The 14264-nt window shown below is 41.4% G+C and overlaps 1 protein-coding gene across 1 annotated transcript; it reads right to left on the bottom strand.

Moving 5' to 3' along the window:
- Positions 1–8144: 8144 nt before the first annotated feature.
- LOC147376766 (T-cell surface glycoprotein CD1a-like) lies at positions 8145–14017 on the bottom strand. Its single transcript, XM_086393511.1, has 6 exons — positions 13664–14017; positions 13093–13359; positions 12197–12475; positions 11488–11766; positions 11085–11175; positions 8145–10919 (listed from the first exon to the last, which is right to left on the bottom strand). Exons 1-6 carry the CDS (start codon positions 13743–13745, stop codon positions 10877–10879), a joined length of 1041 nt encoding a protein of 346 aa, XP_086249637.1. The 5' UTR covers positions 13746–14017; the 3' UTR covers positions 8145–10876.
- Between the last annotated feature and the right edge of the window lie 247 nt (positions 14018–14264).

The following is a 14264-nucleotide window of genomic DNA, read 5'->3' as shown; positions in this document are numbered from 1 at the left end:
CTCATTTGCAGATGTCCTTTCTCACAGAAAAGTAGGTCTTTGATTTCTGTTCTAAACAAACCTACCCCAAAACACCTCTATTCTGACTTCCTCTTCCTGCCAACAGACAAACCTTTCCTTTAGTCACTGACTGAAAAAAGAAAGCTTGCTCCTTCCCTAAGCCCTGGACCACATACTCAGATATTCATTTCCCTTCCAGTTCTGATACTCCTCTCTGGATTCCAGTTTCTCTCCTTGTCACCAACATCCATTCTGCTCACCTTTCTATAATTTAACTGCTATGGACTAAATCTTGTTGGAAAGTCAATGTATGTGTAAGGCTTCTTTTCTCATTCATACAATAAAAGAATGAAGCTAAACATCTTCTTAGCATCATATCTAATATTCTCACGCCCCTGCTTTTTCCGTCAGTCTTTCTCTTGCTTTTCTGAATATTTCCTCAAATATTCTCTTCCTCTTTCTCACCTTCACCCCACCACCTCATTCATATCTCTGACTTGTCTTGGTTCCTTTATTGGCTTTCTCAGAATCCCCTATGAGTTCTCTGAGAAACAGTATAAACTGATACATATTCTTCATTATTCGTAGGGAATAGCCAGTAGCCATCACAAAGACCACAGGAATATTGAAACATGTAAAGAAAAAAACTCCTCTATTTGACCTATATTGACATATATTCACTCACCAAAGAATCCCTTAGCATCTGCCTAAACCAAACGTCTATTACACCTGTAAATTGTGTTATGTAGTGGCTGAAAATACAATCACTTTATTCAAGGATGTTTTAAATTCCTTGGAAGAAAAAACATCTAAAACAAGAATTGTAAATCTTGGTGTGCTGAGACTTATTATAAAGTATAAACTCTAAACAAACAACAACAACAAAAAAAAACAGCCTCCTTGAAATATTTGCCAAAATGGTGGCCCTTAACAGTTTTGTTTACCCAACAAGATCTTGTCTTCAGAGGTTGCCTTGAGGTATTTGATCTATAGCCTGTTTAAAAAATTGTTTTCACTGAGTAAATTTGAAGATCTAATGGACTTTATTCGATGATTCATGAATTGGGCAGCATACTCTCTAGCAGCTGGAAGGGTACACAGAGGAACAGTATAAAATGGAGGGTTTTTATAGGAAGAAAGGTGTTGCAGAGGAGCAATTTTCAAAAGAAAAGAAAGGGTTATTTTAAGGCAGGACATATTTTTGAGGGGAAGGGAATGGCAAGAATTTTATCATGTAGATTGCCTCTTCTGCCTCTGGAAGGTGGAGAGGGCCTACCTGGAAGATTATCTCATCGGTGCCCATTCAAAATTACAAAATGGTTGATTATGATTACATTTCCGATGAAGGCCGAAACTGCAATTAAGTTAGATATTGAATCAAGGTTTCAACATTCTTTCAACTGCCCTTCTTTGAGACTGTAATGAAAACATCCTTTCCAGACTTATGGCCACTGCTGACTTTTTCAAATTTACTGACATATTGAGTGCAGCACTTTAACAGCATCTTCTTTTAGTTAATAACTCAGCTGGAATTCCATCACCTCCACTAGCTTTATAGTAATGCTTCTTAAGGTCCACATATATGTGGGTCAACAGTGAGAACCTTACATGGAACAGCTGACTGGTTCAAAATTAGGAAAGGAGTACCATAGACTATATATTGTTCCCCAGTTTATTTAACTTATATGCAGAGTACCTCATGCAAAATGTCAGGCTAGATGAATCACAAGCTGGAATCAAGATTTCTGGGAGAAATATCAACAACCTCAGATATGCAGATGTCACCACCTTAATATCAGAAAATGAAGAGGAACTAAAGAGCCTTTTGAGGAAGGTGAAAGAGGAGAGTGAAAAAGTTGGCTTACAACTCAACATTCAAGAACTAAAATCATGGCATCTGGCCCAATCAGATCAGATCAGATCAGATCAGTTGCTCAGTCGTGTCCGACTCTTTGCGACCCCATGAATTGCAGCACACCAGGCCTCCCTGTCCATCACCAACTTCCAGAGTTCACTGAGACTCACGTCCATCGAGTCAGTGATGCCATCCAGCCATCTCATCCTCTGTCGTCCCCTTCTCCTCCTGCCCCCAATCCCTCCCAGCATCAGAGTCTTTTCCAAGGAGTTAACTCTTCGCATGAGGTGGCCAAAGTACTGGAGTTTCAGCTTTAGCATCATTCCTTCCAAAGAAATCCCAGGGCTGATCTCCTTCAGAATGGACTAGTTGGATCTCCTTGCAGTCCAAGGGACTCTCAAGAGTCTTCTCCAACACCACAATTCAAAAGCATCAATTCTTTGACACTCAGCCCTCTTCACAGTCCAACTCTCACATCCATACATGACCACAGGAAAAACCATAGCCTTGACTAGACGGACCTTTGTTGGCAAAGTAATGTCTCTGCTTTTGGATATGCTATCTAGGTTGGTCATAACTTTCCTTCCACTTCATGGCAAATAGAAGAGAAAAAAGTAGAAGCGGTGACAGATTTTACCTTCTTGGGCTCCAAAATCACTGTGGATGGTGAATGCAGTCATGAAATTAAAAGATGCTTGCTCCTTGAAAGGAAAGTTAAAACAAACCTAGACAGCATATTAGAAAACAAAGACATCACTTTGCTGACCAAGGTCCATAGAGTCAAAGCTATGGATTTTCCAGTAATCATGTACAGGTGTGACAGTTGGACCATACAGAAGGTTGAGCACCAAAGAACTGGTGCTTTCAAATTGTGGTGCTAGAAAAGACTTCTGAGAGTCCTTTGGACAGCAAGGAGATCAAAACCAGTCAATCCTAAAGGAAATCAACCCTGAATATTCATTTGATGGACTGATGCTGAAGTTGAAGCTCTAAGACTTTGGCCACCTGATGCAAAGGGCTGATTCACTGGGAAAGACCCTGATGCTGGGAAAGATTGAAGGCAAAAGGAGAAAGGGTGACAGAGGATGAGATGGTTAAGTAGCATCACCAACTCAATAGTCATGAGTTTGAGTAAACTCTGGGAAATAATGAAGGACAGGAAGCCTGGTGTGCTGTAGCCCATTGGTCCCAAAGTCAGACCCGACTTAGCAACTGAACAACAGCAAAAAACCTTACTTGATGAAATGAGAAACTTTAGGGTTTTTTGTTTTTTGGTTTTGTTGTTTTTTTTTTGTTTTGTTTTTTTTTTTGGACTAAAGTACATGCTAATAAGTATGATGTTTAAACAAAGGATCCTGCTGTAAATCTCTTATTAATGATGTAAAAATTAATAAACAAAAACCTCAATTAAATAAAGTCAGGAAACCCAAAGTGGGGGTTCTCAGAATTTCACATGGCTGACCATGATTGCAGATGCCAAACTGCAATTCTTTGTTCTTCCTGAATAAACCCATCTTGTCTGGGGATATACCTGGTCATCTATTTGTTTTAGGTCAACAAATAAAAAGAAACTAGTAATAATATGTGGGAAGTAAAGTGAATAGAATATTCTGGAGTTATTTACACAAGATTCTCTTCTTATTGGTCTTCCCTGAATGTTCCATGCTTGCTTTATCATATGCTGCTCTCTGCTTGAAATGCTGATCTCCCTCATTCATGGTGTTTATAACTATTTAAAGTCTCTTAAATATTTGTTTTGGAGAAAGCAATGGCATCCCACTCCAGTATTCTTGCCTGGAAAATCCCATGGATGGAGGAACCTGGTAGGCTGCAGTCCATGGGGTCGCTAAGAGTCGGACACGACTGAGCGACTTCACTTTCTCTTTTCACTTTCATGCATTGGAGAAGGAAATGGCAACCCACTCCAGTGTTCTTGCCTGGGGAATCCCAGGGACGGGGGAGCCTAGTGGGCTGCCGTCTATGGGGTCACACAGAGTCGGACAAGACTGAAGCGACTTAGCAGCAGGAAAGTCTCTTAAATATTTGTTTATGCTACTTATCACCTGGATAGATGCATTTAGGCTATTTATTTTATTATTTCTTGGTATATAACTAATCAGAAATTATCTTGAGCTAATTCAAAGAAGAAAACTTTTTGGAAAGTTAAGATTAGAAAATAGAAAGCTGGAAAGAGCTTCACTTGAATACTTGTAATTTTTAAAAGCTGGATAAGCAAAATCACAATTTAGCTTGAAACCATCACAATACTGAAGTATCAAGACCACCAATTAACCCAAAACCTAAGGAAATACTTATTCCTCCAAGGAAATAAGAAAAGCAAATCCTTGTTTATTTGGGACAGATGCCAGATGCTGCACAAGACAGTAAGAATAATTCAGCTAAAACTGTTAATAAATTCCTAAAGGCTAAAAAAAAAAAAAAAAAAAAAATCCTAAAGGCTAGTGTGAATATATAAAACACTTAGGATCCACAGACAAGGGAAATTCACTTTTTTCCATGTATCTCACCAATGGCTCCTGAAAGACTGGAATCAAGTATATAGACCAGAGAAATCCTTCCTCACGGTACAAGCCTGAGACCTGAGAAAGGCAGGAAGTCCCTACCAGATCTTGCCCCACTATCTCCCATATGGAAAAGGAGGCTGGGAGCATGGGAGGGGGAAGGGAAGAAAGTTCTATTGTCTTCAGAACACGGGTGAAGACACACAGCAGCTGGAGGAAGGAGAAAAGTGGAGAAGGGATGCTAAAAGAGCCTGTCCTCACCTATTAGAGATTCCATCCTGCTGACAGCGATGTGGGAACACTTAGAAGGCCCAAGTCCCTTAAGAATAAGACAGAGCCAGATTAAGATAATGCCCCTACTTCCTCTTCCAAGCAGGTGAGCAAGCAAGGAGTAGTAGGAACTTTCCACTGATGCAAGAGAGGCAACAGTGTGACCATAAATCTTCTTTAAGAACCTCACAAAGGAACTTTTCACTGATACAAGAGAACAAAGAAAATACCAAAAGCCTGCAAGCCTGCAAGAGAACCAAGAAAGGCATTTTTCCCCTGCTTTTTAAATATGAGGTCCCACATTTATATTTGGTGCTGGACTCCAAAATTGTGTAGCCACCAGTGCTTATACCATTCACTGTAGACTGGGGAAAAGCAAGGAGGAGGCAGTTTGAGTTTGGGTGGGAAGAAGAGGAAGAGGAGTTAACTACCTGAGGAATGGAGGCTGGAAACAACAGGTTGGGAGCAAGGCAGAGAGACCAAGGACATAACAGATGGAGGAGGAGAGGAGGAAGCCCAGAAGATGAAGAAGAGGGGAGGAGGGAGGAACAAGAAGAAAGAGGAGGAGAGTGGCAGAGGCTGGAATGGAAGGAGGAAGGAGAGGAAGCTGAGAGGGAGGAGCAGGAGGAGGATTGGAGAGAGAAGTGGGGCAGAGCTGCTGATTCTTCCACTCAGCTTCTGTGGGCAACGTTGGTCCTAATCAGGGAGCAGGAAGCAGCTGGTACTTGAGTTGTGGCCCCACTGTGGACCTGCAGCTTCCCAAGGAGCTCCACTCCTGAGCATACACTCAGCAATGGTGGATGAAGGACACTCTGAAGGAGCAGAAAGGATAGGGGTTTCTCAGGAGCTGACTGAGAAATACTGAGAAATGGGGGAGCTAAGAAAAACCAGAACTGGAAGCCAAACTCAAGGGATAAGGTGGGGACAGGTGTGAGATGACTGTGACCAGAGCGGGGGAAAAAGAAAGAAAAGAACTAAGAGATCTGCTCCCTGGACCAGCAAAACCTAGAAGAGAAATCTGGGCATGCTGGGATATACCTTGATTATAAATCAAGTTGGTTGGATATCCTAGGGGAGTCTGGTATTCTTCCCTGGGTCACCAGACCTCCCTGAGGATCCTTCTTGATGCATTGGTCAAGACTTAAATCATTGGTGCTTAGGCCACCAGCAATCTCATATTCTTTCTAACAATTGTCTCTTGGTGCTCCTCCATACACAATCTATCTCTTTAATTCCATCCCCTCAGGATCCATGTGTGAGCTCACCTCCCTACACTATCTCACAGGCTTAACCTACATCTCCTCCCCACCAAAAGAAACCTCAGCTTCCCTGCTAGAGAAATCCACTGCCTCTTATAATGATGTGCCTTTTACTGGCCTCATTTTCCCTCCCACTCTGCTTCAAGATTCCCCTTCACTTTTCTGGCTTCATTCATCTGGTCTGTTTGCTTATCACCCCTCACAGCAAATACTTTGCACTCCTGGTGGCTCAGATGGTAAAGAATCTGTTTTCAATGAGGGAGACTCCAGTTTGATCCCTGAGTCAGGAAGATCCCCTGGAGAAGGGAATGGCTGCCTACTCCAGTATTCTTGCCTGGAGAATTCCATAGACAGAGGAACCTAGCCAGCTACAGTCCACAGTATGGCAAAGAGTCAGACACAGCTGAGTGACTGTCACTTCACATTTCAAAAGGAGCTTTGGACTGAGAGCAAGATAAACTCCTGGACAGACACTTGCTGGATATAGCAGTATATTGGAGTGATCATAGCATTCTGGTCTTAGTTTTCTTAATCTGTAACATGATTAAGTGAAAAGAACTGAATATGTCCAGCTACACGTTTGGCTCCAACAATTTTGTGCCTTACTATGTTCCTACACATTCTGACCAGTGTGTTCTCCTCTTTCACTACTCTGCCTCACCCTCCTCTCTCATTTTTCTGTGTCTTCCCTTCATTTTCCATTAAGCCCTTATCTCAACTCTTGGTCTTCCTCTCCATCTTTTCATAGTCCCTACCCTACAACCTAATCTCACCTTTCTTTCTGAGTCATTTTCAAATCTAAAGCACTGTTTTATCATGTGATTCTGGGATTCCAGTGTTCAGTTCAGTTCAGTCGCTCAGTCGTGTCTGACTCTTTGTGATCCCAGGCACTGCAGCACGCCAGGCTTCCCTGTCCATCACCAACTCCCAGAGTGTACTCAAACTCATGTCCACTGAGTTGGTGATGCCATCCAACCATTTCATCCTTTGTCATCCCCTTTTCCTCCCACCTTCAAACTTTCCCAGCATTAGGGTCTTCCCTAATGAGTCTGTTTTTCACATCAGGTGGCCAAAGTATTGGAGCTTCAGCTTCAGCATCAATCCTTCCAGTGAATATTCAGGACTGATTTCATTTAGGATGGACTGGTTGGATCTCCTTGATGCCCAAGGGATTCTCAAGAGTCTTCTCCAGCACCACAGTTCAAAAGCACCAATTCTTCAGTGCTCAGCCTTCTTTATGGTCCAATTCTCATATCCTTACATGATTACTGGAAAAACCATATCTTTGACTATATGGACCTTTGTTGGCAAAGTGATATCTTTGCTTTTTAATGCACTGTCTAGGTTGATCATAACTTTCCTTCCAAGGAGTAAGAGTCTTTTAATTCCATGGCTGCAATCACCATCTGCAGTGATTTTGGAGCCCCCCAAAATAAAGTCTGACACTGTTTCCACTGTTTCCCCATCTATTTCCCATGAAGTGATGGGACCAGATGCCATGATCTTTGTTTTCTGAATGCTGAGCTTTAAGCCAACTTTTTCACTCTCCTCTTCCACTTTCATCAAGAGGCTTTTTAGTTCCTCTTCACTTTCTGCCATAAGGGTGGTGTCATCTGCATATCTGAGGTTACTGATATTTCTCCCAGCAATCTTGATTCTAGCTTGTGCTTCTTCCAGCCTAGCGTTTCTCATGATATACTCTGCATAGAAGTTAAATAAGCAGGGTGACAATATGCAGCCTTGACGTACTCCTTTTCCTATTTGGAACCAGTCTGTTGTTCCATGTCCAGTTCTAACTGTTGCTTCCTGACCTGCATATAGGTTTCTCAAGAGGCAGGTCAGGTGGTCTGATATTCCCATCTCTTTCAGAATTTTCCACAGTTTCTTGTGATCCACACAGTTAAAGGCTTTGGCATAGTCAATAAAGCAGAAATAGATGGTTTTTTGGAACTCTCTTGCTTTTTCGATGATCCAGCGGATGTTGGCAATTTGATCTCTGTTTCCTCTACCTTTTCTATAACCAGCTTGAACATCTGGAAGTCACGGTTCATGTATTACTGAAGCCTGGCTTGGAGAGTTTTGAGCATTACTTTACTAGCGTGTAAGATAAGTGCAATTATGTGGTAGCTTGAGCATTCTTTGGCATTGCCTTTCTTTGGGATTGGAGTGAAAACTGACCTTGGGGTAAGGGTAAGTAATTTATAAGAGTAGAATAAAATAGCCATAAGAAAAAATATCAGTGAACTGCATCCCATTAGCAAGAAATTATTTTAATCAAAATTCAGCTTTAAGAGAATTAAAAGTGAACCAAGACATAGAAAATATTCCCATTGCATATCCAACAAAGGAGTAGTATGCAAGAGAGTATAAATTAGAAAAGATTGAATCCCCTCCGTATCACTACACACTCTCCCATACACACACACACACACACACACACACACACACACACACAGCTAAAACCTTAAACTGGTACTTCACAAAACAGTGTATATAAATGGCTCAAAGGCATGTGAAAATATGTCAAGTACCATTAGCCATCATGGAAACATGAGCCAAAAAATTTGGATACACTATACCCCCATTAGAAAGGTTAAAATTTAAAGGGTAAATACATCAAATATGAGTGACAATGTTAAGATGAAAGTAGATTGGTATAACCACTGAAAACTCGTTGGCCACTTATCTATTAAATGTGAAAAATACATATAAACAAGGCTCAGCAATTTCATTTGTATGTCTATTTCCAAGAGAAAGGGCTCTTTATGTTTGCAAAAAGACATGTATACAAGTGTTCAAAGCAACGTTATTCAACATAACTAAAATCTGGAAACAATGAAAATGTCCATCCACAGTAGAATGGCTAAATGGTGGTACAGTCACACAATGGAATACTACACAGCAATGGAAAATAACGAATTACTGCTATATGTTACAACACGAATAGAACTCACAAAAATAATGTTGACTGAAAGAAGGCAGACACAAAATAGGCCTTACAATATGACCCTAGTAACATGAAATTCAAAAACAAATCTAAACTCTGGTCATAAAAATTAGAATCTTTGTTGTCTTAAAAAAAAAAAAAAGATATTGAATAAAAAATGGATGTTGACTGGGAATTAGAAGCATGAGGGAGAAAAATTCTAGGGGCTGAAAATATTCTATACCAGGGTAGTGAATTATGCTTAGATTCCCTCCAGAAAGCAGACCTAAATCTGGAGAGGAGAGAACATCAAAGTAAACTATATTGAAATAAGAAATGTTATATATAACATACTATCTATAATGCTAAGATGAAGATATGGAAAATGTGAGAAAGGAACTAGACTTGTAGATTCATGCGATGATGACCAGTTTTGGTTTCTTTGTTTTTATTTGGCTGGGTCAAGTCCTAGTTGTGGCACACAGAATCTTTTCATTCCAGCACCCAGGCTCTCTAGTTGTGGTTCATGGACTTAGTTGCTCCACGGCATGTGGGATCTTAGTTCCCTGACCAGGGATGGGATGCACGAAACCCATGTTCTCTGAATTGCAAGGCATATTCTCAAAAATCCGTAAGAATGTGTTCTATGTAATCTCTTTGCCTTGACCTCACTTCAACCTCAGGATCAACATTCTTGCTCTCTTTTCTTGATCATCTTCTTTTCTCTTAAGGGACATACTAATACTACTACCTTTCAGATGTCACCAATATCAGTGCTTCTAAAATTTTAATGCTTTTATAAACCCTGCTGATTTTGCTGAAATACAAATTGTGTTTCAGGAAGTCTCAGCTGAGGTCCAAGATTCTATATGTCTAACAAGGTGATAACTCTGTTCCTTATCACTGAAACATTTTAAATAATATGAGTCTACACTCTGCCTTCTGCTTTTTTATTTAGGTACTTATAAATCAATTTGTTCAATCACTCTCAGTTCAATTCTTTGCGACCCCACGGACTGCAGCACGCCCAGGCTTCCCTGTCCTTCCCTATCTCACTATTGTTCAAACTCATGTTCATTGAGAAAGTGATGCCATCCATCCATTTCATCCTCTGTCATCACCTTCTCTTCCTACACTCAATCTTTCTCAGGATCAAGGTATTTTCCAATGAGTACACTCTTCACCTCAGGTGGCCAAAGTATTGTTGCTTCAGCTTCAGCATCAGTTCTTCCAATGAACATTCAGGATAGATTTCCTTTAGGATTGACTGGTTTGATATACTTGCAGTACAATGGACTCTCAATATAAAGAAATATTTTCATTCAAATTAATCTCTAAAGTTAAAAAATAAGAATGGTCAAATATAAAACTATGTTTCTCCTCAAGGGCTCGGAGAAATGACTAAAAACTAAGATCACTAAGTGCAGTCCCTTGGCCAAGTGAAAAGACTTTTAACCAGAAGAGCATCAAATGTCTCACCTACTACAAAGATGACAGGAAGGAAGAAAATTTTTTTAAAGATCATAAATTCAGAATAAATTCAACCCAGATTTTTACTTACAATATACTACATACAGATAAGACATTTTGCCATAGATACAAATAGTAAAAAGACATGGACTTTGTTCTCAAGAAGCTTATAAAATAGAAGGGAAAGGGGAAATAAACAGCTACAACAAAGTGTGTACAGTGAGGAGGATTTTTAAAAGTTCAGTTAAATTACAATGGCAGTTCAGACGAGACAGAGACAGCTTCCACTTGTGAATGAGGGAAGACCCTCTGGAGGAAGTAACATCTGAAATAAGCCTGATGATGCACTCACATTTGAATACGTGAAGGATCCTAGGACCTTATTCCATTCAGAATTTAAAATCCCCAACACAGGTTAGAATGACAAATTCTGCAAAAATACATTTAGCTTAATTGACAACTGATCATTAAGCAAAAAAACACAACAATTAAAAACTCTCTGTAAGGAGAGTGGAAAGGACATCATCACCTAAGTCTGTTTAAATGTGTCCTGAGTTCCTGGGCAGCTGGGATCTCATTCCAAAGGGAGAACAGAGCTTGGGGATTCACGGTGTGTCCTAATGAGAACAAAGATGGAAGTTACTCTACATGAAGTGGAGGTAAGAAATGACTGCTAAGAAGGAAGAGGGCTGCAAAGAGGAAAACTGATGAGATAGAGAAGAAAAAGGATAGACAGACAAGTGGGAACTTGAAAAAGGGCAGGATGCACACAAAGAACTCACCAGTGCTTCCAAAGCCAAAATGCAAGACCTGCCATGAGCACCAGGGTCACAATCACTGCCAAGGCGATCCAGCCCACGGAGCTGTGATGATCTGCAGACAGGACACACACAGGTGTCCTCACAAACCCGCTCACTGTTTTACTGCATTTCTGTGCTCTTCCTTTGTTACTGGAGTGTCACCACAGCCTCTCCTTCTTCCCTATTTCTTCTCTCATCCCTCCTTCATCTAACCTCAAGTTTCCCTATGTCTCTAGAGTTCTCATTTTCAACTCCTATATTTTTTATTTTATTTTTATTCCTTTTGGGTCTGGAGTTCCTAGAATCCCCAATTTTTCACCTGGCTCTCTTAGTCTGCCTGAGGACCACCTATTCCCATCCCAGCGGGGCTCCAGTTCTTCCTCACCCCAGTAGAGGATGATGTCCTGGCCTCCTAGACTGCTGTGCCTCACCCGGCAACTCAGGCCAGATGCCTCACTGGCTTCCACATCCAAGGAAACCCGAAGATATGATGTCCCATCAGGGTTAGGTAAGACGTCACTTCTCTGAGTGCCCTGTTGCTCCTGTTCACCCCGCATCCACATCACCCAAATAGGCTTTGGGTAGAAGCCAGAGATGTGACAAACCAGCGTCAGTTGTCCAGGGCCAGGACTGGGGCCAAGGGAGAGCCAGGCCTCTGGTCGTACTGCAGAGGACAGGGAAGATAGTCAGATGAGGACTCTAATGCAGACCCAGAAGTTCAGATTTTCACATCAATTTAAATAGACACACTCTGGAGAAGGGATAGGTTACCCACTCCAGAATTGTTGGGCTTCCCTTGTGGCTCAGCTGGTAAAGAATCCACGTGCAATGCAGGAGACCTGGGTTCGATCCCTGGGTTGGGAACATCCCCTGGAGAAGGGGAAAGGCTACCCACTCCAGTATTCTGACATGGAGAATTCCATGGACTGTAATAGACCATGGGGTTGCAAAGAATCAAATACAAGTGAGCAACTTTCACTTTCCCATATCTAGGATGGTCACCCATTGTCCCCTCCCCCTCTTAGTTCCTTGTTAGGAAATGAAAAGGTGTGATTTTAGAACAAAATATTAATGAAAAGGGGTGTGGGACTAACCTTGTCTCTGGAGATATGCCTTCCCGGCATCAAGAAGACCCAAGAGGAAACGTGGGCAGGTATCACTGAGCAGCTTGTGTATTATTTCCTGGCCTCCTCGGAACAAATTGAATAGTCTTCTGAGGACTTGAGCCCTCTTTCCACCCTCTGGAGAGGACACCCATGACTTGTTCTGAAAGCTCAAGAAGTCTGATCCTTGATAAGCAATCCGCATAAAGCCTACTGGGACTTCCCCAGCATGCAGCTCACAGCCTTTTGCTATCTGTACCTCAAAGGGATCTGGCAAAGAAAATTAGAGAAAAGAGGGCATAAAAAAGATAAAATTGATCAAAGGATGATGGAAACAGAAGGGAGAATTTCAGATGATTTGAGGAAATGAAGCAAGATTGTTTTCATCACATATTCAGAGAAAGGGGAATTATTGCCAATTGGGAATATAGGAAGAGATGAATGATATAAGGAGGAGGGTAAAATACTTAAAGAAGGCAGTGTAAATTATGTGAGCAAGAAAATAAGGAAGGACTTAATGTGAGAAAGTGGGGGTTAAAATAACCCAGGATGAATGAAATGCAATAGATAACACTGAATATATAGACATAGATGCCTAGTTGGAAAACTGGGGAAAGGGGCTGTTGCAAGTGACCAATGGTGCAAGATAATAAGGCACAAGCCTGCAGTCAATGAGAGAGGAGTCTGTAAATAGCAGAGGTCTTAATCCTTCTGAGAAATCAGTGTCTGGATTATACCCTCTTGCCAAAAGGATACAATTGCAATGCTCTGGTGTGGAGAGTTAAGTTTCAGAATTGATCAGAGGCTGTTTCTTAGAGAAATCAACTCAGTAAAACCCACACACCCCCTACCATATCCCCAATCCCTGTTAAGAAAAATGAACTTACATTCAAATTGCCATTTTCTGGCATGGCTGTAAAATGCCTGAAGAAATCTAACGAAGCTCGTGTGCAAATAATTTTGCAGTTCCATCAACTCTTCATTGCTGAAGTTGCCCTTGGACCAAGGCCACAGGTAAATAAAAGTGCCAGAGTTGCTCTTCCAGCCATGAGTCTGCAACTCACCCAACCAGCCTGAGCCCAGACTTTGCACCCAAGAACTGTTGTGAAAGGATAGGACACAGATGACTTCGAAGGAAATGGGCTCCTGAAAGCCTGTGGGAAAAGGACAAAGACTATGAGGAGGGGCATTGGGAAGGAGAGACTGGAGAATGAAAGGTGCCAAAGAAAGGAAACTCAGAATCTAGATGAAAGGCAAGATATATCAGCAGACACATGGCTGCTCCAGGGCCCTATGTGCTATGAGAACCCAGGGGTCTGGGTCAGGGATGCTCAGAATGAAACTAGGCTGATACTCTCAATCTTCTGGTTTGGGAAACCACCCCATACACACAGGTATGCACGTGCACACACACACACACACACACACACACACACACACACACACACACATACCTACCTTCTGGAATAGAATTCTTATTCTGTTCATTGTCTCCACCCACGAGGAGAGCCAGGAGCAATGGAAGTTGCAGAAATAGCATCTTATTTGCAGATGTTTTTTTCTCTCAGAAAAGTTGGTCTTTGATTTCTGTTCTAAGCAAACCTACCACACAACATCACTACTCTGACTTCCTTCTCTTACCAACGAACCTTCCCTTTATTCACTGTCTGAAGAAAAAAACAAAAACAATCTGCTCCTTCCCTAATCCCCACACCGCCTACCCAAATGCTAGTTTCTCTTCCACTTCTGACTCTCTTCTCTGGCTTCCAAGTTCTCTTCTTGTCACCAGCTTCCATCCTGTTCATCTTCCCCAATCTAACTGTTATGGACCAAGTCTTATGTGGTATTGAAAAGTCAATGTACCAGTAAGGACTTTCTCAACCATGAAATAAAAGCATGAACCTAAATGTCTTCCCAGCAACCTGCTTCAAGTTCTCATGCCACTGCTCTTTTCTGTTACTCTGTCTTTCTCTTGCCTTTTTTTTTTTTTTTAATATTTCCTCAAATATTCTCTCCCCCTTTCTCACTCTCACCTACCTCATTCACGCTTCTGAGTTCT

The sequence above is a fragment of the Bos grunniens genome, chromosome 3 (assembly GCF_055505025.1).
Source record: "Bos grunniens cultivar Pamir isolate PY7600 chromosome 3, Bosgru_T2T1.0, whole genome shotgun sequence".
NCBI lineage: Eukaryota > Metazoa > Chordata > Mammalia > Artiodactyla > Bovidae > Bos > Bos grunniens.
The sequence above is the reverse complement of the archived record's forward strand: the minus strand, read 5'-3'. Positions and strand labels throughout refer to the sequence as shown.